This window comes from Nannospalax galili, unplaced genomic scaffold (assembly GCF_000622305.1).
Source record: "Nannospalax galili isolate Female #2095 unplaced genomic scaffold, S.galili_v1.0 scaffold619, whole genome shotgun sequence".
In the NCBI taxonomy this organism is placed as follows: Eukaryota; Metazoa; Chordata; class Mammalia; order Rodentia; family Spalacidae; genus Nannospalax; species Nannospalax galili.
The window spans coordinates 1,860,765-1,888,681 of record NW_008344186.1 but is presented as its reverse complement, the minus strand read 5'-3'; the positions used below and the strand labels follow the sequence as shown (position 1 = coordinate 1,888,681).

The 27,917-nt window shown below is 43.7% G+C and overlaps 1 protein-coding gene across 13 annotated transcripts in view; it reads right to left on the bottom strand.

Moving 5' to 3' along the window:
• Positions 1-207: 207 nt before the first annotated feature.
• Dip2a (disco interacting protein 2 homolog A) overlaps positions 208-27,917 on the bottom strand; it is a 149,369-nt gene continuing 121,659 nt past the window's right edge. For 4 of the 13 annotated variants that reach the window (XM_029567066.1, XM_029567073.1, XM_008840474.3 and 1 more), the window contains 19 exons: positions 24,767-24,881; positions 22,681-22,882; positions 21,828-21,937; positions 21,668-21,748; positions 18,733-18,856; positions 16,408-16,529; positions 16,139-16,250; positions 14,866-14,975; positions 13,994-14,124; positions 13,132-13,300; positions 12,621-12,791; positions 11,368-11,397; positions 10,330-10,391; positions 9,281-9,368; positions 6,976-7,050; positions 5,378-5,552; positions 4,213-4,336; positions 3,372-3,620; positions 209-597 (listed from right to left, as the gene is read on the bottom strand). In XM_029567066.1, the coding sequence (XP_029422926.1) occupies positions 561-597; positions 3,372-3,620; positions 4,213-4,336; positions 5,378-5,552; positions 6,976-7,050; positions 9,281-9,368; positions 10,330-10,391; positions 11,368-11,397; positions 12,621-12,791; positions 13,132-13,300; positions 13,994-14,124; positions 14,866-14,975; positions 16,139-16,250; positions 16,408-16,529; positions 18,733-18,856; positions 21,668-21,748; positions 21,828-21,937; positions 22,681-22,882; positions 24,767-24,881 (2,287 nt within the window). In that variant the 3' untranslated portion in view covers positions 209-560. Of the gene's footprint in view, positions 598-940; positions 3,621-4,212; positions 4,337-5,377; positions 5,553-6,975; positions 7,051-9,280; positions 9,369-10,329; positions 10,392-11,367; positions 11,398-12,620; positions 12,792-13,131; positions 13,301-13,993; positions 14,125-14,865; positions 14,976-16,138; positions 16,251-16,407; positions 16,530-18,732; positions 18,857-21,667; positions 21,749-21,827; positions 21,938-22,680; positions 22,883-24,766; positions 24,882-27,917 lie in introns of those variants that run through there. The other 9 variants (XM_008840475.3, XM_029567074.1, XM_029567068.1 and 6 more) reach the window with 8 other exon arrangements.

The window sequence follows — 27,917 nt, the reverse complement described above, 5'->3', positions numbered from 1 at the left end:
TCTCAAAGACAAATTATTTGTAAGAAGTAAAAATGTAAAAACAATTAGTTTTGAAAATTTACATATAGTTACTTTAAAAATAATTATCTGGCTGGGCGTGGTGGCGCACACCTTTAAGCCCAGCAGTTGGGAGGCAGAGGCAGGCGGATCTCTGTGAGTTCAAGGCCAGCCTGGTCTACATAGTGAGTTCCAGCACAGCTGGGGCTACAGGGAGACCCTGTCTCAAAAAGACCAAAAAAAAAAAAATTATCTGTTAAAGAAACTGAACATTACACTGGAGGAGAAAAGCTGTGAATAGTGTTATAGCAGTCACTGCATTCAGTTTAACAAGGAAATTCTCTAGTCCTTAACTGTTCAAAACTTGTGTAAAGTGATCAAATAGAAGAGAATGATTTTTCCCAAACAACATGAACACAATTTTCTGACAATGTTTACTGTTAGTAGGGCACAGAGTCATCGGAAGCTCTCTGCTTTCCTTCAGAACATTCAAGGCGGCTGGTTCTGGGAAGGAACTAAACAAACACCGGAAGAAAGTTACTCCTCCGTCATATGCTGCTGTCTCATAGGCTCACATTGAGCACTCCAGGGAAACCACTTCTGAAATCAAGGGAACAGATTCATATTTAAATTAAGTACAACTCACTACAGTTAAAAATACCAGAATTAAAGTACATAGAATCAAGTTTGTTTGTTTTTTTTTAAGTTAACTCTAGGAAGGTTATTACTCCAGACATAAAATGGCTCCTACAAATCAGTAAGAAAAACCTTGAAGCTAGAGATGGCTCAACGGTTAAGAGCACTGGCTCTTGCAGAGGACCCAGGTTCAATTCCTGGCATCCTCATAACCACAACTGTCTTAACTCCAGTTCCAGAGGATCTGATGCCCTCTTCTGACCTCCATGGGCATTGCACAACACAGGTGCACCCTAACTACATTCAGGCAATACACTCAAACACATAAAAGATAATAAAAGTAAAATAAAATAAAACTAAAAAATCTTGAGCCCAACAGATCTACTAGATCTGAAGAGAACAAATCAACTGAGAAATTAAAATGTCCATTGAAAACATATTCAACATCACCAGACTAACTTCATTCTAAAGCAAAAGTCCACTATCAGTACTGCTGAGCAGCACTTCTGCGGGTAATAAGTAGGCAATACTTATCTAGGTATTGCCCCTATGACAAACTCTGATTCAGCGATGCCACCTGTAGGAACTAAGCCTAGGCAGGAATGCCACCGTGGACGTGAAAGTAGGCATTTGGGAGGTGGCCTGCTGAGCAATCCTGAAATGGCGCTGGTGCAGGAGCCTAGGGGGGAGTGGCATGCAGCTGTGCACACTGTACAATGTTGTCATTAAGACATGTAAAGAATGGATGTAACAGATTCAAAACTCTGTATTAAGTACAAAAGCAGATTTTTAAAAGTATATGATCCTAATTTTGTAAAAATTTTTAAAAGGCTAAAAATAAATCCCTGAGGTTTTAAAATTTTCTTTCTTAAACTTTAATGTGCTTTCTAGATTTTATATGATAAGCATAATTGCTTTTATATTTTTAAAGAAATGGTGCATAAGAAAACACATCTTATTTGGGGAAAATCTTAAACCTTTCACACATTTCAAAATGCAGAATTATAAACAGTCAATAGCTTTTATTAACATGATATAAAAAAAAATTAGTGTGGTATACAGAATTCCCAGAGAGTAACTTTAAAACATTTTAATGCGCTTCCTAAAATCTTAACTTACCAGTTATGTTGTCTTACTGTCACTGACATTTTAATACAAAAGTTTACAAGTTTCGCTTGATATAAAACTACAACATTGAGACTGGAGTTAGGTAGTTCTGTTCCCTTCTCAGTCACTGTGTTGTGAAGAATCTCTATCAGTTTGCTGCTAAACCTCTGATACAAAGTAATAAGTTACATGAATTCTGTACATAATTACAACAAGATTATTAGAATTCCAGTATGTTGCAACATACTATACCACAGTCTGACACCATGAGCAAACACGGCTACTGCACATAGTGCTTTCTGAAAGCAAGAAGTTAGAGTTGGCCGTTAGCTAGACTCACTGTGGGGAACAGCTTGTGAGGCACAGATCTAGGCTAACTCTAGAAAACCCTAGCTGTTTCTATAAAGCAGGTATGATTCATAAACTTCTCGACCCTCAAAAGTCCCCAAACCCCAACAACTTCATAACATACTCTTTAATTATATAAAAATAATCTTAGATTCATGCTTGACTTCAAATTCTTCAAAGTATCTAAAGGATTTTACATTCTCATTTGTGATTTAGAATCAGCATAATATTAGATCACTCAGATTATACGTTTGAATAAAATAACTAAAAATGGTTTGGCCAAATTTTATAGGCACATAACCATGCAAAGCCAGTGAGACTGCGGCCGTGGTGGTCTGAGGCCGTCGGCTCCCACAGCTACTAGACTGCGAGGCCATCGGCTCCCACAGCTACTAGGCTGCCCCCTCCAGTGAGTAGGAGGCCCAGATGGCACACAGGTGAGAAGGTCTTATATTTCCACCAATGCTTACAGATCTGTTCATAAAAATAATTCAGTATATTTCACCAATGCTTACAGATCTGTTCATAAAAATAATTCAGTATATTTCATGAGAAGAATTAATATTTTGATGCCATGAAAACCTGCAGTTTAAGCAGCATTAAGTTACAGCCTAGGAAAGTGATTTTTATATTAAATGCTGGTTTATCTTTCTGAAACAGGATCTAACTGAACAGTCCAAAATGGCACTTATTGAATATGAGTAATAACATATGCAAACAACCAGGCACACCTGTTTCAATAACCAAACTACCAAAAGGAAACTCAGTGTGGCTGCAATGCAGTCCAGTCTGAGTGGGATGAGGGGGGATTGCCCTTCCATCAGCCTTACTAGGCAGGCTTGGCCCAAAAGTTCTCTCCAGCATAGACTCTACATATGAACTTGTTACTACGAGTGGGAGAAAATAATCAGAAATTATATTTAGAAATTATAATTAGAAATAAGAAATATTTTTAGCCTAAAAAAAGTGCAAGCTCGCAGTACAGCAGATAACAGCCATGATGCCAACAACACTACAGTGTGACACCATGCCTCTCCTTTCCTTCCTAGTCACCCATATTTTGGTAAATACACTTGGCAGACCCAAGACATGTCTTTAGTTGATTTAGGAAGCATGTGCTAACACAATAGTCAGGGTACTGCTGAAAGTGTCTGAAAAGCACAGGAAGGGGTGAGCTGCTGCGAAGTTTGGAACCCCTTCTCCTAGGGATGGAGACAGTGCAGCTCATCCTCGTCTTATACCTCTGCTGGTTTGTATACCAAGCTCTGCTGGGCTGCACTCACATATTGTAGGCCACATAGATGGGGTCCAGCTGGTCAGCCAGGAAGCCATCTCGCAGGTGCATGCGTTGCTTCTCACCACGAGAGTTGATGGGGATCACACCAGGATCCACGATGACCACTACACCTACCACAAGGTAGTGTTCCTCTAGCACAACATTGGTCACCAGGGCTACCAGGTCCAGGGCATCCTGCTCCAGACCATCCAGCTCCACCACCACCACCAGCAGATTGGTCCAGGTGAACACAGCACTGCAGGAGGACAGACAGTCATAGGGATGGACAGCACTGGAAGCAAGCAGATACTTGGGAAAGGGTGCCATAGACTGTGAAAACACTGGCTTACATTCACTGCAATATTTAATGCCAGACTAAATGTGTCTTATAGAAATATCTTTTCTAAAGTTCTTATAAGAATCAAGAACATTCAGCACTTGATATTGAAAGCTGTATTTGTCTCAGGGCAAACTCCCTACAGAGTGAAGAAATCATGAGTCACAGCCGTTTAAATCAAGAAAATTACATTTAAGCTAGAAACACTTCAGAATGAGAATAGGGTAATCTTAGGTTTTACCTGTACATTGAAGACAGTCTTGTGATTTAAAACTGACCAGGAAAAGGAAAGCAAAGACAGAGAAACATGTTCTGGTGCTGTTTTGTAGAAACACATCTAGGAGAATGTGTAAGAAGTCCAAGTCCTTCTATCTATCATGGACATCCAGCTCACTGAGATTGACTGTGTGGGGACCTGTGCTCAGGGCACCACAGTGCCTGGTGCTGCCCTTGTGTGCAGTGCTCATGCCTAAAGACAGGCTGGGCAGGAAATCCTTTCATCAGCTCTTACCATTCTGCAATGCTCCTGTGTGCACGGATCACAGAGGTTTCTATGTCGATGGGGTGGTACCGCATGCCTCTCAGCTCTAGCGTTTCATCCAGAGACCCAACAACATATAGCGCATCATGTCGCTCTGTGAACGTGTATATGCACATGCTCAGGAGGCAGGTCACACAGTGAGTCTGCCCAACTTCCGTGTATGAGCCCCACTACTTGCCCTATACCACAAGGAGGTCAATTATACCAACACCCTTTGATATCTGTGCCTCAAGCAAAGAGGGCTAATGGACATGTCAACAATTTAGTATCACCCATGCAGTGGTTGACAACCCCATCAGTGACAGCAGAGTATGTTAGTACATGGTTTATTTTGGTCTTTTTTTGAGACAGGGTCTCCCTGTAGCCCCAGGTGGCCTGGAACTCAGAGACCCGTCTGCCTCTGCCTTCCGAATGCTGGGATTAAAGGGTGTACCACTATGCTCAGCTCATTAGTATACGGTTTTTTGGTTTTTGGGTTTTGGTGGAGTTTTTTTGTCTTTTTTGAGACAGGGTCTCCTTGTAGCCCCAGCTGTCCTAGAACTCACTATGTAGGCCAGGGTGGCCTCGAACTCACAAAGATCCGCCTGCCTCTACCTCCCGAGTGCTGGGATTAAAGGCGTGGCCACCATGCCCAGCCTAGTATATGTTTTAAAATAACTTTAGTTATAAAAAATAGAATAGCAACTACAGGCTACAAAAACTCTGGCTGGAGTTGATAGGCTTGCAGAAGCCAGACCTTTGGGCAATGGTCAAAATTTGTCCTCATCAGGGCGGAGAGGACACCACATATGGCTAAAGAGCCATGCAGAGCACACTATGCTGACAAAAACATAGTTTCTGGAAAGGCTATGCCACCTGGGGAAGAACGTCACAGCTTATAGCCAACAGCTGCTTCCACCCTCACTATATCCTCTGCAGAGATCAAGAGTCCAAGCTGGAGAGGGGCAGCTATCGAAGAAAAACTGTAACATTCAGAGAAAAGCACCATTGGAGCCTGCTCTTCACCCCACATTGAACAACATAAATTATAGCAAAGGGGGGAGCAGCAGATAATTGAGGGCCCCCACAGCCTAGAAGGCCAGGTTTGCAGATTATAGCAACAGAGCCCCCAACCCCTCCACCAAGGCACTCTCACCTCCACTGGCATCAGTCAGCTCTGTTCTGCGAAGAAAGCCAAGGTATCCAGTCCTTGCCCAAATGGTCTGGGTATCTCCGAAGCTCAGCCGGGCATTGAAGTGGTCGGCATGAAGCGCCTCCTCCCCATAGACTGTGTAGTACCCAGTGGCATTATGGGGACTGCTCACCCAGATCTGGGGGAGGGGAGTTCCAGAGAACAGGCACCTTGACACACTGCAAACTACTAGGTATTGATTCTGTCCTAAGCCTAATATCCCAGGATGATCTCAAAATATCAAGGAACAGAGGGAGATAACATTTCCAATGCCTTATTTTATAAAGTAACAATTATAAACACAGAAAGCAAACTTAACTACTATTATTTCTTTTTTTGACACAGGATCTTGCCTCCAATTAATGATCTTCCTGTCTTAACCTCCAGATTTCTGGGACTATAGATATGTGTTACCATGCTTAGTATAAACACAATCTCTTCCAAAACAAACTGTTCCTTTGTCCCAGGAGTGATATCTGAATGGCTCTGCCCTGTATGGATGGGTTCCCACATCCCATGTATCAAATGCAAGTGACAGTGAGAGAATGCCTGATGTCCACAATGTGAACAGATTAAGGGAGTGAGGGACACTAGAATAGAGAATGCTATCCATGAGTGATGGGCCACTTGCCCACTGCCTATGAGTGAGGAGCCCCACCTGCCCACTGCCTGTGAATGAGGGACTCCACTTGCCCACTGCTTATGAGGGGGTCTCACCTGCCCACTTCCCATAAGTGAAGGACTCCACCCACCCACTACAAATGTGTGAGGGGTACTACCTACCTACTGTCCGTGACTCTACCTGCCCACTGCCTATGAATAAGGGTCCTCATCTGCCCACTGCCAATGAATGAGCAATACCACCTACCTACTATAGAAGTGAGAGGCTCTCCTGCCCAGTGCCCATAAGGCATGCTATCTGCCTAACTGCCTGTGTGTGAGAGGCCCCACATGCCTATAACAGGCTCTGTATGCCACAGTTGCCTCTTATATGACTGAATCCTCAGGTCAGCAAAGACCCTGGCCCTGAAAGAGTCCTGTGTGGCCTTGAACTGAAGCCAGTCTTTGGGCTTAGCCTTAGCCCTGATGAGAAACCAATTTCAAGGAGTAGCTGAATCGTTCTTCCCAGGGCAGCTGTTCCCGTTTCCTGTGCTGCTGATGGTTTCACGTAGCTCTTCTGGAATTCCAATACTCTTACAACTTTGTTGGTGGGGTGACCAATGGAGAAGGCTTTTGCCTTTCATTCCCTGAAACCCTACACAGTAGCATGGTCTTGAAGTACAAGTGATAGTGGAAAAAAGACAATTTGGGTGCTTTTCCAAAGAACGTGTGTTAGGGTCTCTGCACGCAAGTCAGGTGGCCCACAACTACCTCTAACTCCAGCTCCAAGGGATCCGACGTCTCTTGGCTTTTGAAGGTACTTGCACTCACATGTACATATGGAACCCAAAAAGTTTAAAATTCCTGAATCTAGGACAGGAAGGGAAGAGGAGGAAGCCAGGGTCGTCTATAGAGGGCTCTTATACCTCTGGAGCTCATAGCTAGCCCCAGGCAGCACTTACCTCACCCAGGTGTGAGTCACCAAGGGGCCCTTTGGTCTCAGTGTGTGCAATGATGACCTTCACTCCAGGGAGGATCTAGAAGGAGGAGAGCTGTTAAAGGTCCTGGTCAGAAGCTAGAGAGATGGCTCAGCAGTTAAGAGCATAGCTGCTCTTGCAGAGGACCCAGGTTCAATTCCCAGCACCCACATGGCAGCTAACAGTTGTCCGTAGCTCTAGTTCCAGGGGATCCAATGACCTCTTCTGACCTCCACGGGCACTGCACAACACGGGTGCACTTAAACACATGCAGGCAATACACTCATACACATAAAAATAAAAATAATAAATATTTAAAGGTCTTGTCAAAGCAAACTTTGGATTCAGTAGTACTGAAAACATTTTGTTTCTCATATACCTTTCCTCAAATGTCCCTGAGGCTACAGAAGCTGGTCAGCAGGACTGACTACAGGTTCAGAAGTTTAGAAGTTGCTCTAAATTTGAATTTAAAAAGAAGAGACATTAACAGAAATAAGCTGTAAATCTAAACAAGACTGACCAGTTCCAAAGAATGGAGCCTCTATTATTTATTGGGAGGGCATTCTCGGGCTTTCACAAAGTCTGAGGACCCTCCATCTACACTGCAGGTATGGGCCTCTGCAGGTCAAATGTATTTCCTTCCAGCCTGCTCTCTCACCAGGCATCTGTCAATAGGGAAGTCCTGCACCTGTAACCTACTCTGTGCCAACTTAGGCAGTCTAGAGGCCATGTACCCTGCTCAGTTTTCCACAGCCAATTCTAGTAGCTCCTCCCTGGGCTTGGGTCAGATCACCTTGCTGCAAAAGCCTGACCACCTGCTCTGTGTCTTCAGTATCCCTGCGATCGAAATAGGGGATGATAATGGGAACCTCAGGAAAGTGGAGGGGATGCAGGAAAACATGAATCCACAGTAGATGCTAGGCCTCTCTGCTCTGCCCTGCTGGGTTGTTGTGTCTCCCAATACACTGACAGAACTTTCTGTCTCTGTCTCTCTCTCTCTGTCTCTCTCTCTCTGTCTCTCTCTCTCTCTCTCTCGTGTGTGTGTGTGTGTGTGTGTGTGTGTGTGTGTGTGTGTGTGTGTGTGTGTGTTTGTATCCCAGATGAATGCTGAAACCAAAGCTTGTCTTTCTAGAACATAGATCCATCAATTCCATGTTACTCCTGCAAAGGGTGTGTATAAAATAATCATTGTGGCAGAACTTCCGATCAGCCACAGTCATGTAGGTCTCTGTAATTTCCCCTTTTCTTCTTCATGCCTTTCTTACTAAACATGCTTACTTTAAGGCGTTGGGCTGCCTAGTATCTTGTCTTTCTTCACTTTTTTCTCTAACGCTTCCTTCACACAGCCATGTGGCTGCCAGTCAGCCACATATCTGACCTCCCATGCAGGCTCTAAACCTTCATGGCTCCATGGCTTTCTTTCCTTCTTCCCATCATTCACCTTCTCAAGGCAGCTGCCAAGATTACCAGCTTGCTTGCCCTGAGGATTTTTCTTTAAGATTCTAATAAAATTGTAAAAGCTTCAAAAAAAATTCATTGTGCATCCTTATATGATACAGTGGGTAGGTATAGGCACCAAGAGGACTCCTGAAGGTAGTGACAAAGGGAAAATATGCCAAATCGGTGTCTCTGGGCACCTCTCTGCCTTCCGAAAGGCAGCTGTGGCCATGGTAGTAGCCAGTGGAGTTGGGGGTGGCTAAGCTCTATTTCCTGCATCTGCAGCTATAAAGTATATATAGAACCAGTTCTGGGAGTTCCCAATGACCCTGACTGAAAAGGCTGCTGTGCAGGGGGGCAGGCAGCATATGCCTATCTAACTCTCCCTGCCTAGCTATTCTTCCTTTGACCCCTCACTGCTTCCAGGTATGCCTGTCCTCTAGGGTGTGCTCTGCTGACTCCATAGTAGCTCACAGTTTCTATGTGGGCATCCATAGGCAAACTCAGTCCCTCATGCCCTTTGTGGCATCACCAGGCTTGGACTGGCTTTGATGGTCAATATCTTCTTCTCTACTGTTACCCTGGATCAAGGCACAAGTTCTTCTCATCCTTATCCAGGATCAGGGCCACCCCTTGTAACTAGAAATTTGAGGGCCCTTGCTCCATGGCCTAACCCCTCATGTCTGCACAGTGGCAGTTCCTTCTGTTTCTGGACCTGGGTTCTCCATCTATCAATTCTGAGCTTTGACTATTTAAGATTTAATCTCACATATCTAGGCTTCTTCCAGGGCCTATCCCATTCCCCAGAAGGTACCACGTTTACTAGGAGCATGCATCCCGGCACTGCCCATACCAAGAGGTATGATAGTCCAGCTCCTAGTACCTTTCCAGATTCCATCAATGGCAGACTATGTGGAGAACCCCGTTCTACCAAACGGACCCTGAAAATTAACCAGGAAAAAAATATTTCAGAAAATTCACTACATAGTAATTTCTAAAAACACAAATCACAAAGTAATTAGAAGCTGATCATCACACTTTAGGGACTGTCTGTTGCCACAAATGTCTTGGTCAGTGACTTGGGTGCTCTGGGGAACATCAACAACTCCTGTAGCATAGGACAGCATGGAAAATCCACAGGCTCTTCACCCACCACGTGTGCTCATGGCAGGAGCTAGCTCCACATTTCTTTTAGGCTCTCCTCAAACTGTCCAGCCACACTGCAGCATGGCCATGTGTGAGGATCTATCATTGAGAGATCAAAGAGTCACAACGGGGAGGACCCTGAACCAGATCAATACATATGCTGACATGAAAACTAAGACAGATGCTGAGACAGCTTGGGTAAGAAAGTTCTTATAGCTGGGCATGGTGGTACATGCCTGTAATCCCAGCACTCAGGAAACAGAGGCAAGTGGATCTCTGTGAGATCAAAGACAGAGAGAGAGAGAGAGAGAGAGAGAGAGAGAGAGGAGAGAGAGAGAGAGAGAGAGAGAGAGAGAGAGAGAGAGAGATCCAAGCTAACTGTGCTACAGGAAGACCCTGTCTCAAAAAGACACCCCCCCACACACACAGAGGAAGTTCTTGCTGGTGACTAGTTTTCTACCCATCCCCATAAAGACAAAAAGCATATATCTTGTCACTCTTACTGCCTTTCATATTGTGTGAATGAAGGTCAAAGGTTCATGGTATGTTCATGAGAAAGCAAAGATAGATGCCTATGCTCCCAGCAACATGTGCCTGAGTGAGTCCACAATGTGGCTTCTGGGTACAAGTGGCCCTGCTTTGGCCAGTCATCATCACCAGCCAAGGCCCTTGGAGGTACCTGGTCAGGGCAAACCCAGCCTACAGCACTTAGTCACAGAGTATAGATAATGCCATGTAGACAGGAAGGAACATTACCTGTCATGACGCAGTGCCCTCATGTCCACATAGACAGTTGTTGGGTCTGGGCCTGCTGTGCCCTGGAAGGAGAACAACAAAGGAAATTCTTTCAGGACCCTGTGCCACACTTGGTTTCACACGCATGACTTGCCCAGGCTGTCTATGACGCCTGAAACAGAAGCTGTGCATCTTGCAATCAGTCTGCTAAAGAGCTCAGGATACCCCTGGCAGAGCTGAAGCTGTCCATCCAAACATCTACATGGCTAGGTAATATTAAGCAAAACATCCAGTAATACTGAATGGAAACATCAAATTCTGATATTTTCATGTCAAGTTTAATAATTTTCTATCCCCACTAGCCTTTACTGTGATGAAGCACCACTGCATATTCAGGACATTTCCAATGCAGTATCAAGTCAGGGCCTGGCTTCTCACTTACTCTGCTAGGGACTAAGCATACAGAGACTCACTAAGATGAGCCATAAGACTTGGCTCTCATTCTGGCTTTTAAGTCATACATTTGACACTGGTTTGCTATTTAACAGGTTTTTAAAACAACGTGTGTGTGTGTGTGTGTGTGTGTGTGTGTGTGTGTGTGTGTGCGCGTGTGATGTGAAGGTCAGAGGACAACTTGAAGGAGTCAGTTGTTTTCTACCACATGGATCCTGGGGATTGAACTCAGGTCATCAGGCTTGGCAGCAAGTACCTTAACCTGCTGAGCCATCTCACTGGCCTAGTATTGCCATTTTATTGCCTGTTATTGCCATCAAATTAAAAGGACATCCTCGTCAACAGCATTCCCTGAAGACTCCAAAAATAGCTACTCACTAGTCTCTGAAGAATTTCTTTTACATATGGTTACAAAGGAGCTTTTATAAGGTCAAATAATTTTCACTGGGAAAAAATCTAAAATAATCAAAGAAACATGTATTCTGGAATTCACTAGAAATAACATAAACTCATGGGGTGGAAGAATGGGGAAGGGGGCAGGGGGAGACACACAGGATGATGGACACAGAGGCCCCAGCAAGAATGAGGGCTAGGGTAAGGTCCTACCTGCTCAGCTAGTTTTCCCAGCCTGTTGGGCTGACAGAGGCCAGGGCGGCCAGCAGAGGGACACAGGGAGGAAACAGCACGGGAAACAAACAGAAGGCCACGGGGCCACATGAGAAACACAGTGAGAGAGAAAACCAAATCACTGTATCTTAAAGAGCAAACACAGATATATATTAGAAGTTCTGCCATCACACATGGCACTCATATGCTGACAAACAAGACCAATGCCCTCCCACGTTCAGCAAGGGGGGAACAGCTTCAGAGTAAGAATCAGGACTTTCTTGACTTATAGCCACCACCTGCACATCAATCACAGTGGGGGCATCAAGCCAGGGCCCCCTAGTCTCTTCTGGCTACACAAGGGTATGAGATTTAGAGCAGTTTACAGAGTTTTTTCAGGCACATCAGCAAAACGAGGTGAGAAGCAGATAATGCCTTTTTAACAGTTGTAGCTAAGACCTGCCCTGCACATGTGGCCATGAAGAGAACGGAGTGTGTGCTAACCAAAAGCTTTGGGAATCCAGAAAAGGTATGTTGTACTAAATGAGTAAGGCATTTGATAAACAGGACATCTGATCAGTATTTGGCTTTAAGATATGCTTAGGAAGAAGTGAAATAGAGAGACTAGTGCAAACAGAAAAAAGCAATAGCCACTGAAGAAGCCCTATGACGTTCATGTCAATTCTCAAACTCGTTTAGACGTTAGTTGCTGTGCAAAACTAATTGGGTCAACACAAATTATTACCTTTATTAATGTCCCAATTTAAAATTATGATAAATTTTTATTTGTTTGTTTGAGATAGGGTCTTACTATGTAGCCCTGGATGACCTGGAACTAGCTATGTAGACCAGACTAGCCTCAAACTCACAGAGATACACATGCCTCTGTCTCCTTAGTGCTGAGATTAAAGTGTGAGCCATCATGCCCAGCTAATTACTATAGATTCCTTAAAATAGCAAGTTCAATCTTGCTTTTTTAAGATTACCGACACATTACATCCAACTTAGAAATGCTCACAGGTACAATAGTCACTGCTAAAAATAATCTTTTTCTTCCAAATATCCCTGTTTACCAACAGGAATAGAATTTCTTTCTAAACAAAGCCCTCCTAGTCCTCAAAACTGAATGGCTATGTGGAAAATATTCACAACTCAGAGGTGGAGAAACAACACAGAGCTGTGTACTGTTTTCAGTCTGTGAACATGTTAGTCTCTACTGCACGTGCCAGTAATCCTGGGTGCAGACACCTTACCTGGAGGCAGATGGCCACATTGACCCTGCACCCAAAGGTAGTGCTCACAGCACGTGCAGGGAGGCCCAGGTCCTTGAATAGCTTGGAAAATGACTGCGTCAATGCGATCCGGGGCCGTTCCTCAGCCACTACCATGCATGTGCGCACACATGACAGGTTTACCCCTTTCATCTGCAGAAGAGCAAGGAGTCATTCCACCACATCACACATGGTCTGGAACCCTCAGCACTAACCATCAAGGAAGTTTCTGGGTGAGATTCATATGGAGTTTGGCTGTAGATTTGAGTGCACAAAGGTGAGTGTGAACACAAACCTGTCTTCTCCACTTCTGCCTTGGTCTGGGGAATTCTAAGCACAAAAGCACTGGTGAGCACCCTAAAGTGGCCTATTGGCTGTCCTGCCCCCTCACATACCCTTTTCTCCACTGGGTGAATAGCAGGGGAAGAGACCCTGGAAAAGACATATTTGCTCTGCAGCCACCATGGCCAAGGAGCTCCAGCCTAGTACTCACCCTGAGGGCACTTGTCTGTGCACCCAGGCCCTTAGTGCACATCTCCATCACTGAGTAGGAACAGAAGGTAACACGGGCCTTATACTGGCTGACAGCTGACAGCCACAGGGACACATTGCTCTCCAGCTCCAGCGGGGGCACCAACACTGACTGGTGTCCAGAGTAGACGCTGCGAGGGGAAACATAGTTGGAAAGGAGCCAGTGTACCAGGCACTGGGCACACGTGTTCCTTCCTCAAGTATATCAATTCTCCAGACAAAATGGGCACAAGTCTGTATTAAAGTCCTGCAGGAGTTCAGTAGAAACACTAGAGGTCTGGCTTCTACTCAAACACTTTAGAAGCATCACAAACACTGTATGAAGGAGGCCTCCTACTTGCAGAGGTAGACCACCATTTTTTAGCATTAGAAGGAAACTAATAGGTTCTTCCCAACTACTAATAATGGACACTGTTTGTATTTAATGAAAAAAATGTATTTAAATTTTTTAAATTTGATGTTTGTTATTGTGTATGTGTGCGCGCGTATTATGTATGTGTGGAGGCATGTGTGCCATGGTGCATGTGTGTAGGTCAGAAGACAACCTTGTACAGTCATTTCTCTCCTACCTTTACATGGGTTTCAAAGATTGAATTCAGGTCATTATGTTTTCACAGTAAACACCTTTATCTGCTGAGCCACCTTGCTCGACCCTATTTTTACTTTATTCAGTTATGGGCCCAGATATTAACCACCTCATCCCCAAACAAACCCATTCACATTTCTTGGCTTTCTAGACAATCAGAAAGCCACCTTAGGGCTTTAAGCTCTAAGGAATCATACAAGCCGCATAGGCCCCAGGGGCAGTAGGTGCCTGCCCTCACCTGCATAGACACCACAGTGCAAAGCCGAGGCCACAGTAGGGGTCCAGGCAGATGGCAATCTGCCGTGAGGGGTACAGCTCACACTGCAGCTTTATGGAGCGGCACAAGGCACTTGTGGCTGCATGTGACATCTGCAGGAGTGAAGAAAAGGCCTGCTCAGGGCTGTGAAGGAAGAGAGGGTTAGCGGCCATGTCTGCTGTACACCATGGCTGGTTGGGCATGCAGCTCCATAGCACCAAGCAGCAAGCTACTTTCTAAGACAATGGTTGATTCACATTCCCACAGAACATGAATAACACCCACAAATAAGGCACACAGAAGCCTCTGAAACAAGATTCTAGGACAACAAAGCACTCTAACTCCACTCTTAACTCCCATTAAATAAACTCTGCCAAATCACCTCAGTCTAAGGGTCAGATATCACTACAAATAGCAAAATATGTACTTTTCTTTAGGAAATTTAACTTTGGGGTCCATTCATTTTTTTAAAAAATTTTTATTTTATGTGTATGAGTGTTTTGCCTGAATGTAAATAAGTGCATCTATGTCATGCAATGTCCACAGAGGTCAGAAAAGGCACTGGATCTCCTAGAACTTAAGTTATGGATGGTTGTTAGCCACCATGTAGGCACTGAGAACCAAACCTAGGTCCTCTGCAAGAGCAGTCACTGCTTTTAACCATTAAGCCATCTCTCCAGTCCCAGTTCATCAGTATTTTAACACAAATTGTAATAAACAATATTGTTGCTTTATGCTTTGGATAAGAAGCATCTGCCTAAAGCCACACTCACATCCTTCCTCCTCACATCCTTCCTGCCCACTCCCTCAGTGCTCCCAGGGGTTGAAGCCAACAGGAACTCATGAGGGCCTACCTTTACTCCGGCTAATATCCCCGTGGTCGACACACTGAAGTCCAAGTATGCAAGCACATCTGGGGAAGGTGGTCTGAAAATACTAGCTAACTTCTTTTTTGGAATGTCATCTGTTAAACAGGAGACACCAGTGACTTTAATGTCATATATACTGTACAAGTAAAAGCTTCAACATCCCCAGGTAAGAGATGAGGTGTGATTTTGCAGTTCAAAGCTGCCACAGAAGTCAGGCTGTCAGAGAGCAGGGTGTATGTGCTGCTTACATATGGGAAAGCTCAATCTTCCAGAAGAGATCACTAGTGCAGGCTCACCAAGCCTGCACTGTGGGTATAGAGATGGAATGGTAGCACAGTAAGAGAACAGGAGGGGAAGTTGACTCACTTCTAAATGAGAAAGGTCAGAGTACTGAGAATGTGCCACAAGAGCAGTCATGTGAACTTCTGGGATTTGTATGCTTTAAGTTCCTATAAGTCTGGCGTAAACACTGCTGCTGTCTGCTGTGCAAATGGGCACAGGATCAACAAGGGCAGGACTGAGCCCTTGAGTCTTGGCTAGTAGTATGCTCAGAGTCTGAACTTTGGCCTAACACTAGCTCCCCATGCCTACCACAATATCAGGAAGGTGGCTAGATTACATAGTCCCTGGCTTCTGCACAAGGCACAGCTCTGGAATGCAAAAGTGTGATGGGGAAGGAGAGGCTCATGCCACTCGGTAGCCAGTATTCAGTCCCTAGTGCTGCTGGTAGTCTGCTAGGTTGGGTGGTCTCCATCTGGACAGCAAAGCTGCTCTGACTTATCAACCAAGACACAGCTTCTTCTCAGTTGGAGCAAAGGCATCTCATGGGTCATGACAGCATTTACCAATGATGGTGACAGGGATACTGGGGGGTGCACAGTAAAAACTGTGCCTTCAAACTATCAACAAAAACCTGAAGACAACTGCTAGCATACTGTGTGAGCAAGAGGTAGTGAAGAACAAAAATTTTAGTCTCTAATTCATAGGTACAGGGACTCCTGATGGTGGGCGCAGAAAGAAGACCTCATACCTGAGACAGGGACCCAGAACATGTAACAGTAGTGCCTAGTGTACCATTCACACTGTACCTGTTCTATCAACCTTCTTGCCATTCACATAAGCCGAACCATTTTGTTTATTTTTTTGCATGGCAACAATGTAACTCACAACAACAACAACAATAACAATAACAACAAGAGAAGGTCTAGTAGAAAGAAAACAAGTTTGTCCTGGCAGGGAAGCTGCTGAGGACACATACCTGTATCTAGGATGGTTGGCCAGGTCCTGACATCTACAGCAGCAGCTGCTTCCTTGGACTTGAGCAGCCGTGTGATGGCCTGTGTGCTAAGGACACATGCAGACTTGCTGACCTATATATATATATATCACAGGGAAGCAAGAAGCCAAGTGAGCTGTAAGCCTAGCCACTCACCTGCACACCACCCTGAAGAGGAATGAAGACCATGCATGAGGAGGGGCTCATGACTTCCCACCAGAGAGGACCTGGCACACCAGTAGTGAGCATACCTCTACAATCATCTTCACAGTAGGCAGTGTGGTGCCAAGGTTCTGTGGGTGTGGGGGTCGTACAGTGACAGGCACACAACCACAGTACAGGCAGCCATAGAATGCAGCAATGAGGTCAACCCCTGGGGAGATAGGGAAGGTGGTCAGCTCAGAGTGTGGATAGTCAACATCAGGCCCAACGAGGACAGCCTAGAACATTGTCCTCAGAGAAAAAAGCAACAAGCAACCATGGTTTCTTTTTGATATAGCCACCACTGACTTCAAACTGATAAGGTATTTACCAAACCCAGCACTAATAGCATGTACAAAAAAGAAAGTATCCCTCATACCCTAGAGGGCTGGATGGCAGGAGGGGCCACCACTATGTGGGGCTGAGGAGTCACAGGAGTCCCATGTACTGAAAGAGGGAGACCCTTGCCCTCTGCAGCAATAGATTCTTGGCCCACCAGACCCAGGTGGAAGAACTGAACAAGTGCTAGAGGGCCTGAACAAGTCTGTACAACAGACCTCAGAAGACAACCTTTGAGACAAGCTGGCTGCAGTGGAGGTTCCCAAGGCACCACACTAGGAGGAGTCACACCTCCAGATACCTACAAAAACTGTAAACTGTAGTCTATCCTAAATTGTGCTAAAATGTATCAGAAAATGATATTAACAGAAATTTGAATTTTACAGAAATGGGGCCTGGAGAGATAGCTCAGCTGTTAAGAGCACTGACTGCTCTTGCAGAGGACCCTGGCTCGATTCCCAGAACCCACATAGCAGCTATGAACCATCCTTAACTCCAGTTCCAGGGGAATCCGAAGCCCTCTTCTGACCTCCACAGCATTCAGCATTGCACAACATGGGTGCACTCACACACATGCGGGCAACACACTCATACACATAAAATAAAAATAAATAAAATATTTTTAAAAGTCAGAAGAAGAAATAGAAAAATTAAAAACATTTCAAAATGAAGATGCAGCTTGAAGGAGCAGAAGGCAACAGATAAAGTCTTAAGATAACAAATAACATTTAAAACTTTAAACTGAATGAGAAAAAGGCAACAGAAGAATAAATGGCAGTCACTGTAGACAGAGACACACACAGGAAAGGAACAGACGTATACCAAGAAAAGCAGAGGGGAGCACAGTAGGAAAATGATAATTCAAGAAACTTTATTGAATTAAACAAAAGATATGAAGACTCACATTCAAAAGACCCTGGACATGAAACTGCTAAGCCAGAACAACCAAGATTAATACTGTAACATATTAGACTTTGAAGAAAGAGAAAAATATGTATTTGTCACCAAGGTAAACTGAACAAGTGGCACCCAAGAGGGAAATTAGACTGTTGTCAGATCAATGGACAGCATCATATTTATAATGTTAAAAATGGAGCAAAAGTTCAAGGTGTGTAGGGAAAGATAACTTAAACCAAGGGTTTTCTGCATAGCATAAGTGAGCATTGTTCCTACAAGGCTCCCTAAAGAATCCACAAGGGAAGGAGATTCAGAAGATAACTTCCCAGGCACAGAGCACAGGCATGGCTAAGTACGGAACTATAATATGGAACCATGTGAAGGGAGTATGAAGTTGCTGCCCTCTGAGAATAACACCTACCACAGCCATATAAGAAGGGGAAGGCAGAAGGGAGAGAGAGAGAGAGAGAGAGAGAGAGAGAGAGAGAGAGAGAGAGTGAGTAGAGAGAGAGAGAGAGAGAGAGAGAGAGAGAGAGAGAGAGATTGATTTGTCCCACACATGCCAGGTTCTGGATTCAATCCCTAGTACCATGAAAAATGGAATAAACAGGACAAAGGCTTCAACTTTTTCTTAAAAGTCATAGAAGTGGTTGAGGCACTGTCATCATGAGAATGAAACATCTTGAGAATGTTTCATGTAATGTGGGAAACAGTAAATGTGTAACCACAGGACATTCCAATCCTGCTATTTGTTCTGAAGATTCAGGGGTCCTGGTGTGGGAAAGAGGAGTTTAGTAAATTCTGAACTTCACTTGGAGGGGACTGTGTGAATCAGGAGCTATGAATGTCTGAAACAGAACAATGCTTCAAATATAGTTCTGCTCACAGCAGCCAATGTGTCCTCTCTCCAAACCCTCCCTTGTTCTGAGACCTTGTACCTGGAGGATTGACAGATTCTAACTCTACAGTAAGAAGCACAGGATGAGCCCAAGCACCTGCAATCCTAATGGCAAGGGAGCCATCAGACCACTAAGAACAGAGGTTCCGTTCAGAGGACTCATGATGGCAGCAGCAGCACAAGAGAAGAGAGGAGCTGAACATAGTTTCAGAAGGTCAAGGAGTCTCAGGTGTGCATTTACCTGGAGGATAGACCAAAGCCACGTGGTCCCCAGCATCTAGTCGCCCCTTCTCCACTAGGGCAGCAGCCACTCTCTCGGCCCTTTTGTGTAGCTGGATACAGGTTGCAGTGCTGGTGACTGTGCCCTGTGAAGGCAATCAAGTTCACGTGTGCTGATATGTACAGACAGAAGAGAGTCTATCCTAGGACCTGTATGCATGCTAGACTCCCGTGATCAGGAACCAGAGGTTGTCAGTCCTGAATTAACACAGAGTCTGCCAGATGCCTACAGTGGAGGGTTGGGCACCTGTAAGTAGTCCAACCTGAGCCTGAAGGGATAGGTACTTCACTTATACCTAATAGACCCAGAGACCATGATTAGAGAAAAACTTTTGGCCTTTCTTACGAATACCCAGGCTCTTGTTATCTAATGATATCTTGCAGCGTTTCTTTCCCTTTGTTTGAAACTACCCCTCCAGCTCACTTCTCATTCTCCAGAGCAACTGTTGTTAAACTGCAGGTAATATACCATTAAATAAATAGTAAACAATAAATAAACCACTCTGTGTGCTTCTTGCATGCATCAAATGACTTCTGCAACCTGTTTATTCAAGGTGCCTGTGCAGTGTCTGTTCTGCCACAGCAGCAGGTTGTTCTATCCAGTCTCTGCTGAGAGCATCTGGGTCCTGAGCTACTTGGTGTGCACAGACAACCTAGTACTCACCCCTGCCATCAACTATTCTGACCCTGGGATAGGTGGGTCACACAGTTTTTTCAGTCTTTTTTTTTAAAAATAAGAAATGAAACTCAACATAGTAATCATCAACTCCAGGAATGATCAGTGTGACATCAAAAATCTCCACTTCTTAGTTGGTGACATCTACTGATAGCAGATAGTGCAAAGAAACCCATAAATGAACCAGTCCTTTGTCCCCAGGAAAAAGTCAGCTCCCCAGAGTCCACACACCAGCGTCCTGCTAGACCACAGAGGGTTAGGTCCCCAGGACAGGGTCCACAGACTGACAGGGCTACTGGGTTTAGACAGTAGGGGCATTGCCACAGGCTCCTCCCAGATCAAAGGGCAACATATCCTCAGGGACCCACTCACACTCCACACTTGGAGAAGGCAGATAAACCAAGAAAAACGTGGAAGGTGAAGAGGCTTCTGAACAAAGGCCTACAGGTGGATTTGGAGATGGTCAGGTCTTATCTGGGCCTAATGGTTCCACAGAACTTTCCCATCTCCAGAACTTAGTAAGCCTGGTCAGTGTCCTTGTTTATCCTCATTCTGTGTCTTTCTTACCTCTCATGAACACTCCATCCACTGAGGCCCCAACTGGCAGCTCAGAGTCAGCTTTCACATATACAGGCAGGATGCCTCAGGTCCTAAAGATCTTACCTTTAACCACATGCCATGCTTGCCTAGGCCCCTGCTCTAATGCTATCTGAGCTATAAGACTCCCTACCCACAACCCCACCCTGTTCATGGCTTCCAAACTCACTCTTATAATCGAAAGAAATTACCCATTACTGTGAGCCATACCATGTGCCCAGCCATCTAAACTGGTCTAGGTATCTCTTTCCATCCTTGAGCTAAAAGCCAGAACACCCCTGGGACCCATCTCCATGCTGCATCCTTTCTTCTAGTAAGGCTTTCCTAAGTTGAGCCCGTAGGACATCATCCTCTCATCCCTGCCCAGAGCCCCAGCTCTAGTAGGCTCACTTCTCTCTGCTCTACTGATCTAGAGGTTCTTCTCACAAGCTAACTACATCTTTGTTGATGGTCAATCATTAGCTGCCAACATGACTTAGATGGATGTTTACACTGAGCTACACCAGGAAGCAAGATAGCCTCTCTCCTAAAGGACTTGATGTCTAACAGAGAAGACTTTCTATTGTTCAAACACACTTGGCATCAATAAACATCTCTGAGTGACCTGGGTGTGGAAGGAGATGGAGAGTTCAAAGCCAGCATAGGATTAAAGAAAAAGAAAAAAGGGACCAGAGAGATAGCTCAGCAGTTAAGAGCACTTTCTGCTCTTAGAGAGACTCTGTGTTTGATTCCCAGCACCCATGGGGTCACAGTCTGTAACTCCAGTTCCAGGGGCTCTGGCGCCCTCTTCTGGTCTCCATGGGCACTGTACACATATAGTGTACATACACACATGCAGGTAAATACTTACACACATAAAAGAAGAAATCTGAATGAGCGAGGAATATCGAGAACTAGGTTGCAGTTTTAAGGCCCTTCATGTAGCAAAGATCAAGAGTTCTTACAACCTATTTGATGTAGCTGGCAGGAAGTCACATAGGGGATCATGTTTTCATATCTGTGTTTCTAAATTCATTCAATGTGGTTATAGTATCTCCTTTAGATCCTGAGCATTCCTAGTACAGTGTGAAGTACTAACAGGTATTCAGAACACATAAGTAGGAATTTTTCAATCACAAAGAAGTAGGTTGGGGCAGCAAATAGTGTTTGTCATTTCAAAGATGCAAGCAAATGCAGAGTCTAGATGCATAAGTTATGCCACACAAACATTTCCTTTTAGCTCACAAGCCTGGGAGTATTTATGCAAATAAAGTTCCTAATGAAAAATAGAGGTGATAAGAATTTTACAACTAAAAACAAAATCAGTAGAGAGACTATGGTATGAACTGCTCAAAGCACTGGTCTCTACAAGAAAAGCTGCAGGCAGAAAGAACAATGCCAGAAAAGGGGCCAAGGCCTAAAAGCATTCTATTCTCTGAGTATAAAAGTAATGAGGCTGGGCGTGGTGGATCTCTGTGAGTTCAAGGCCAGTCTGGTCTACATAGTGAGTTCCAGGATAGCTGGGGCTACAGGGAGACCCTGTCTCAAAAAGACCCTCCCCCCCAAAAAATTAATGAGAACATAGAAATTACAAATTAGAGAGGCTCCAGGAGTCCTGAGCTGGGGGCAGCAGCCCTGCTCTCACCTTGGCGTTGAGCAGCAGGAACAGTGGGTGATCAGGAGTGGTATGAGCCCGCCATTGCAGCACATCTGCCAGGAACAGGAACTGCGTAGAGAGGGGATGGTTCAGTGCCTACACTGCATCCTGTAGCTCCAGGCTGCCTCCCTGAGGAGCTGCCCATTACCTTCCGTGCCTGGTCACTATCCTCTAGGTGGGTCAGCTCTCTCCCAGAGGCCTGAGCAATTCTCTTTCCAGCAACCAGGTTCCCAACGATCATTGAGGCTGGTCCAACCTCTACAAACAATGAGAAGTAGGTAACTTCTAATCCAGAACTGTCACATGACTCTACTTATATCACACTTGTTATTTTGAAACATGCCTGAATTAGATATTTAACTCTTTTCCTAAAAAATATTCAGAAAACCAGTCACAAGGTTTATACCATAAACCATACAATGGGATGTTAGCCAATTTTTAAATATATTTTATTGCTTTACTATATTTCATGTATAAATTAGAAAATAAATTTTGAAATATGCTATATTTAGTGATATTTTATGTGTTCAATAATCAGCAAAAAGTTAGTTTGTCCTAAATATTTATATAACCAAAGCAATGACAAGCTGAATATAATAGCTAAACTGGTCTTTCAATTTATTTTTGTGTGAAATCAGAAACAGGAAATTGACCACTGAGAGACTTCTAAGGTTCCAGTAACCCAGTGGCTACGAGAGGTTCCTTAGATTCCAGAGCCCATGTCTGATATGGATATCATTTCTACCTCCAAGGAGCCATTCTTGAATTTACCATTAAAATTGGTTCCTAACAGGAAGAGAGAAACCACCAGGCAGGTGTACTGGCAATATCCCCTTTTGTGTACCAGGAGCTGGTGCATATACCTGCTCTGATCCTTAACCCCAGTCCCAAAGAGGTGGGTACTTACCACTGCAAGATCCAGTGTGGCTGTACTCCTAGCCACGGTTGTAAGCACCATCAATTTTAAGTCAGACCATCCTGTTGTTTTAGGTTCAACTAACCTGGCTGCTTCTGACGAGGTTTGGGAAGGTTGGTAACACAGGTATGAGGGCACATCAACACATTGCATGGATGTAGCATCCCTTCCAGAAAGCGCTGCTTGGTTTCGGAAATGTGAATCCCTCCAAGAGGAGCCTTGGGCAAGGTGTTGGCAGGAACCAGGGCCAAACAGTACACACCCACCTGGTGGATGCTATCAATGGCCTGGAAGGCAAGGACTCTGCTAAGCACATACTGCCAACCCAGGGTGGGGAGAGCTAGAAGAAGATACCACACAGGACAGAAAACTGAAGTGCAGAGGTCCAGGAGATGGAGTGACCTTTGAAATGTCTTATTAAGTAGAGAAGATGTAAGGTGTACACGTTTCTACCATTTAACTAAGAAAAGAGACACAAACAACTTACGCACACATACATAAAAACAGAAAAGGTATAGAGTATGCATGTTTCTACCATTTAAGAAAAGAGAAACACACATGCAATTCACACACACACACACACACACATCCTGCATACACATATACACAAGTTTCTAACTGCTTATGTTAAAAATGCAAAGCTCAGTGGCCACAAAAGCATATTGAGTGGCCTCCAGTTGGGAAGCAGCAATACATGTCTGAACATCTGGAATTTGGAATGATGTTCATATTTCAAATATAATAATTTTAAAGAGTAATTCCTAACAACTATAAGTAAAATAAAGCAAACAGACTCAATCAGAATCCAACCAATAGCACAGTCTCAGAGCTCAATTGATTGTTGCTTTACATAGGCTTGAGAGTTGGTCCCCAGGGAGAGGGACTCAAGGGGAGAGAACTACAAAAATCATGTGAGCTGTTATCAGCTCTCTGCCTGGGGATCAGCATGGAAACCACACCTATGAGATACTGAGGTACAGCAGCCAGAAGTCAATGAGTGATTCTGTCTGGTTGTTGGCAACTATGCTAACAGGAGGCCAATGAGTTAAATTGTCTTGTTTGAATCACAACTCTCAGCATAAATTCAGAAAGTAGACAATCTTATAAACAAGGTAAGAGATTCATTTTCTACTTTGTCACCTGAAAAATGCCAATGTTAATGACTAAGTTTATTAGACAAGCATGCAGACAGTTGCCTCCAATATCCCACCCTGGACTACACAGGGCCAGGTGCCTCTATGTCTCTGACCTTTCTATTTCTGCTGTGGCCTCAGACATCTCAAGCTGTATCAAGGGGCTCCCACTAAACTCTGAAAGATAACAATCACAGCTGTAACATATTGAAACCCAGACAAAACATTTAAACCCATTAGTTCATGATGGAACAAACAAGCCAACTCAAGGGTCACTTCCAGAGGATTCATTACTCTGAAATCAACCCTCCACCATGTTTTCCTGACTGTTCCAGCTAATGAAGAAGGACAAAAGACTCAGAGTCACTACTGCAAAATCAATTGAAGACAGGCACAGTAAAACAAGAGGGCTAACAGAGGGGAACCTTAGGCTCCCTAAGGCATCTTTCCAAGGGAGCGTTGTCCAAAAATTGGCCTACTCCAATCAAACCTCAAGATCCACTGAACAGGAGCCACAGGTACAGAGTCACATGACAAGATACACAAAGGCACTGTCAAGATGCCAAGTTGAAGAGATGCCACTACACAACCTGTTTTCTTTAAAACTGCCACAAAAATTTCAGGGAGGGTCTACAGGCTAAACGAGATTTGTCCCCACAAATCATAATTTCCTTGCTTGGATTGTGTGTCTGTCTAATGAACTAAATAATCAGTAGATAGGTGGGGGAAATTTGAACAGCGATTAGATATTTAATTATAGTCATAAATTAGTATTAACTTTAAAGATGGAGTAATAGTATTTATGGAAGTTCAAAGGGTACATGGAACAGGGTATTGGGAAGGTGGGGCTTCTATATTGTTCTGCTTATACTTGACATATTTGAAATGCTCTATAACAAAATATTTGGAAGCAGAAAAACTAACACTTTGAAGCATGGTCTCTTTGCCTTCCATGGGGTACACATCTCTGATTCCCTTTTAACTATCATTTACAAGCACTATCATGTGCTGAGGACAGTGACCCTCCTGTGAGCCCACCTGTAGCACACGGCTCATCCACTGGAAACTGTCCTCCTCTGAGGCATCAGGCCGCTGTTCAGCCACCAAAACAATCCGGTCATCATGTAGCACGGTCACAGAGAACACAGCAATCCTGAGAGGGGACAAAGACAAAAGTGACTACACAAAAGGAACACATGGGTGTTCTCTGCAAATTCAGGCTACATGAATGTTTTAAAGTTCAGTCTAGTAAAAAAGACTGCTTATTTAAAGTTCATAAAGTGGCCTGTCATTCTAGTTGCCTTGAATAGGGTTAAAATGAGTTTCAACTCACAGAATTAGAGAACTGCAGTGCTAAGCATACAATTTCAAAAGAAAAAAATTCTTAGCTAGCCAAGAATGGAAACAACTTAAAAGTCCCTCAACTGATGAACGGATAATGAAAATGTGGTATATTTACACAGTGGAGTTCTACTCAGAGGTAAGAAAAGATGAAATCATGAAATTTACAGGTAAATGAATGGAACTAGAAACTTATACTAAGTGAAGTAACAAAGATTCAGATAAAAACAAGAGGAGTATGTTCTCCCTCATTTGTGGCTCTTGGTACCAATCCCTTATTTTTTTTAAATTATTTATTTAATAATCACACAATCAGAAGAAGCATTTAATTATAACAGCATTTACATATTCAATAACAATTTCCAGAGCTAAGATGCATCTCCTTCAAAATTGGCTGTAAATTTTTAGGTTTACAGTTGAATTAATACAGTTATACAATATTATACTCAGTATAAATCCTATAAGACGTAAAATTAAATGAGGTTTTAAACTTTTAAAAAAAGACCTCAATTTCACTATTAAAATACACAGTTTCATACAGAAAAATTCATTTTCAATACAATTGACACTAAGATGCACATACATTTCTAATCTCTATATATCTGCCAATCCTTTATTTGTAAGTGTATATATCCTGATATAACGCCAGGAGCCAGGAAAATGGAAATAGAGTAAGGAGGTACAGGGCAAGAAAGGGGGATAGTAGGAAACAGATGTTACCAAGGGGGAAATGAGAAAAATGAGGGTGCTCATTTGGGAAGGGAGGAGGGAAGGACATGCAATGAATCATGGGGGGGGGGGCGGGTAAAGAGAACGAAGGAACTCAAGAGGGGGGATAACAGGAGACAGGTATTATGAAGAGGAAAATGGGGGATACTTTAACTGGGGGGAGAGGAGGGAAGTTAGACAGGGAGAGAGAGAGGAGAGATCAATAAAGTACAGGTGGTGTGAAAGGGAAATGTATTAACTCAAAACCTCCCTGAAAAATACATATACAATATCTGAACATGAGTACATATATATAGCTGAAGGCTATACGACAAGAAACACAATGTCAGACAGGAGAAACCTCCCTTCAATGCTTTTGGTCAGAGTAGTCTAAGAGATTCCCAAAATAACACAGGCTATTGCCACAGCCCTTGATTACCTCCCAGAACTTGAAGGTAAGACCCTGTTGCTGAAGATAAGGCATACTGTGGACACAGGACTTGGAGTAATAGAGTTGGAACTGACCTGGAAGCCCTTTCCCTGAAGACTAGCTCTTATAGCTCTAAAGGATACTATGTAAACTGCTAAGGGAGAAAAATCAATCAATGGTCCAACCCAGCTGCAAAGCCTAATAATCATGCCTGGTACCACAAACTATCTCTATTGGTGCAGTAGTGGCACTTTAATCTAGAGGATAGTGAATAGCTATCTAACTGGACTTAAAGCCCTCTCAATGGGAGGGAACGATGGCACTGTAAACACAGCCAAATACATATGGCTGGAGAGGTCATAGATCCTAGAGAAAACCCTATCTTTGTCCAATCTCTAGACAAATGAAATTTCTTACTGTATGCTAAATATGGATCCTCATATTTACAGACAAGTATACCATACATCACTCATCAAAGAAGCTTCTTTTTGCAACAGATGAAGGCTATTACAGAGTTCCACAGCTGGTCACACACAGAGAATTATGTCTGTGAGATACCCAGCCCTAAGAGACACATCTACAGTGGAACCTCTACACCTAAGGCTCACAGAACATAGCAGAACAGGAGGTAGAATGCTAATACACCCTTCAACTCTCACCAGCGAAACTTCCTCAAACAACAGAGTGTGATGCACACAGAAGGCCACACTGGTCAAGTTTTAGAAAATAAGAGACTGCAGAGTGCTTGTCCATGGATAGGACCCTTATATTAAACCCCACCCACCCATGGCTCAGGGACCATTGCGGAAAAGAAGAGACTAAGATTCAGGGTTGGTGCATGAATATAGGGAAACTAGAGGCTTTCAGTCTTCTGAAAACTTGCAGCAATGGTGACACCATGCACAAGACTTATGCTGACTCAATCAGACAAAAATCCAGCATAGAACTGTGGAAATGGGCAGCAGGCCCCAACCTTAGCAGAGGAACTATTAGCAACCAATTACTACAGGGCAAGGGAAAGTAGATCTTTTTAAAAAAATCTTTTTAAAAGATATAAAAATATTTCATTATTTTTATTTTATGTGTATGTGTGTATTACCTGCATGTAGGTAAGTGCACCCATGTCATGCAATGACCATGGAGGACAGAAGAGGCTGTCGGATCCCCTGGAACTGGAGTTATGGACAGTTGTTAGCTGCCATGTGGGTGCTAGGATTTGAACCTGGGTCTTCTGTAAGAACAGCCAGTGTTCTTAACTGCTGAGCCATCTCTCCAGCCCCGAAAGTAGATCTTTGCTAAGGGAGTGACTCTAAGATAGGCTGACTAGACTCCAGTGGATGAACTTGCACCAATGGACATCTGGTTACAAATGCTTGACTGGATAGGCCTTAACATATATGATAGAATGCATGAAATCTATAGGCCATGGGGGGGAGATAACTATGATTAAGATATATGAAATGCACAAGGACTCAATAAAAATACACATACAAAATTATCAATTTTCTAATGTTAATGTATACAATACATTTCTTTGTGTGCAACTCTTCAACAGTTCTATTTCTCAAACACAAGATCAAATTTTATTAATGCTAATTGTTTTGTTTTTTATTTTTTAAATTATTTATTTAATAACCATAAAATTAGAAGAAGCATTTCATTACAACAGCATTGACATATTCAATAACAATTTCCAGAGCTAAGATGCAT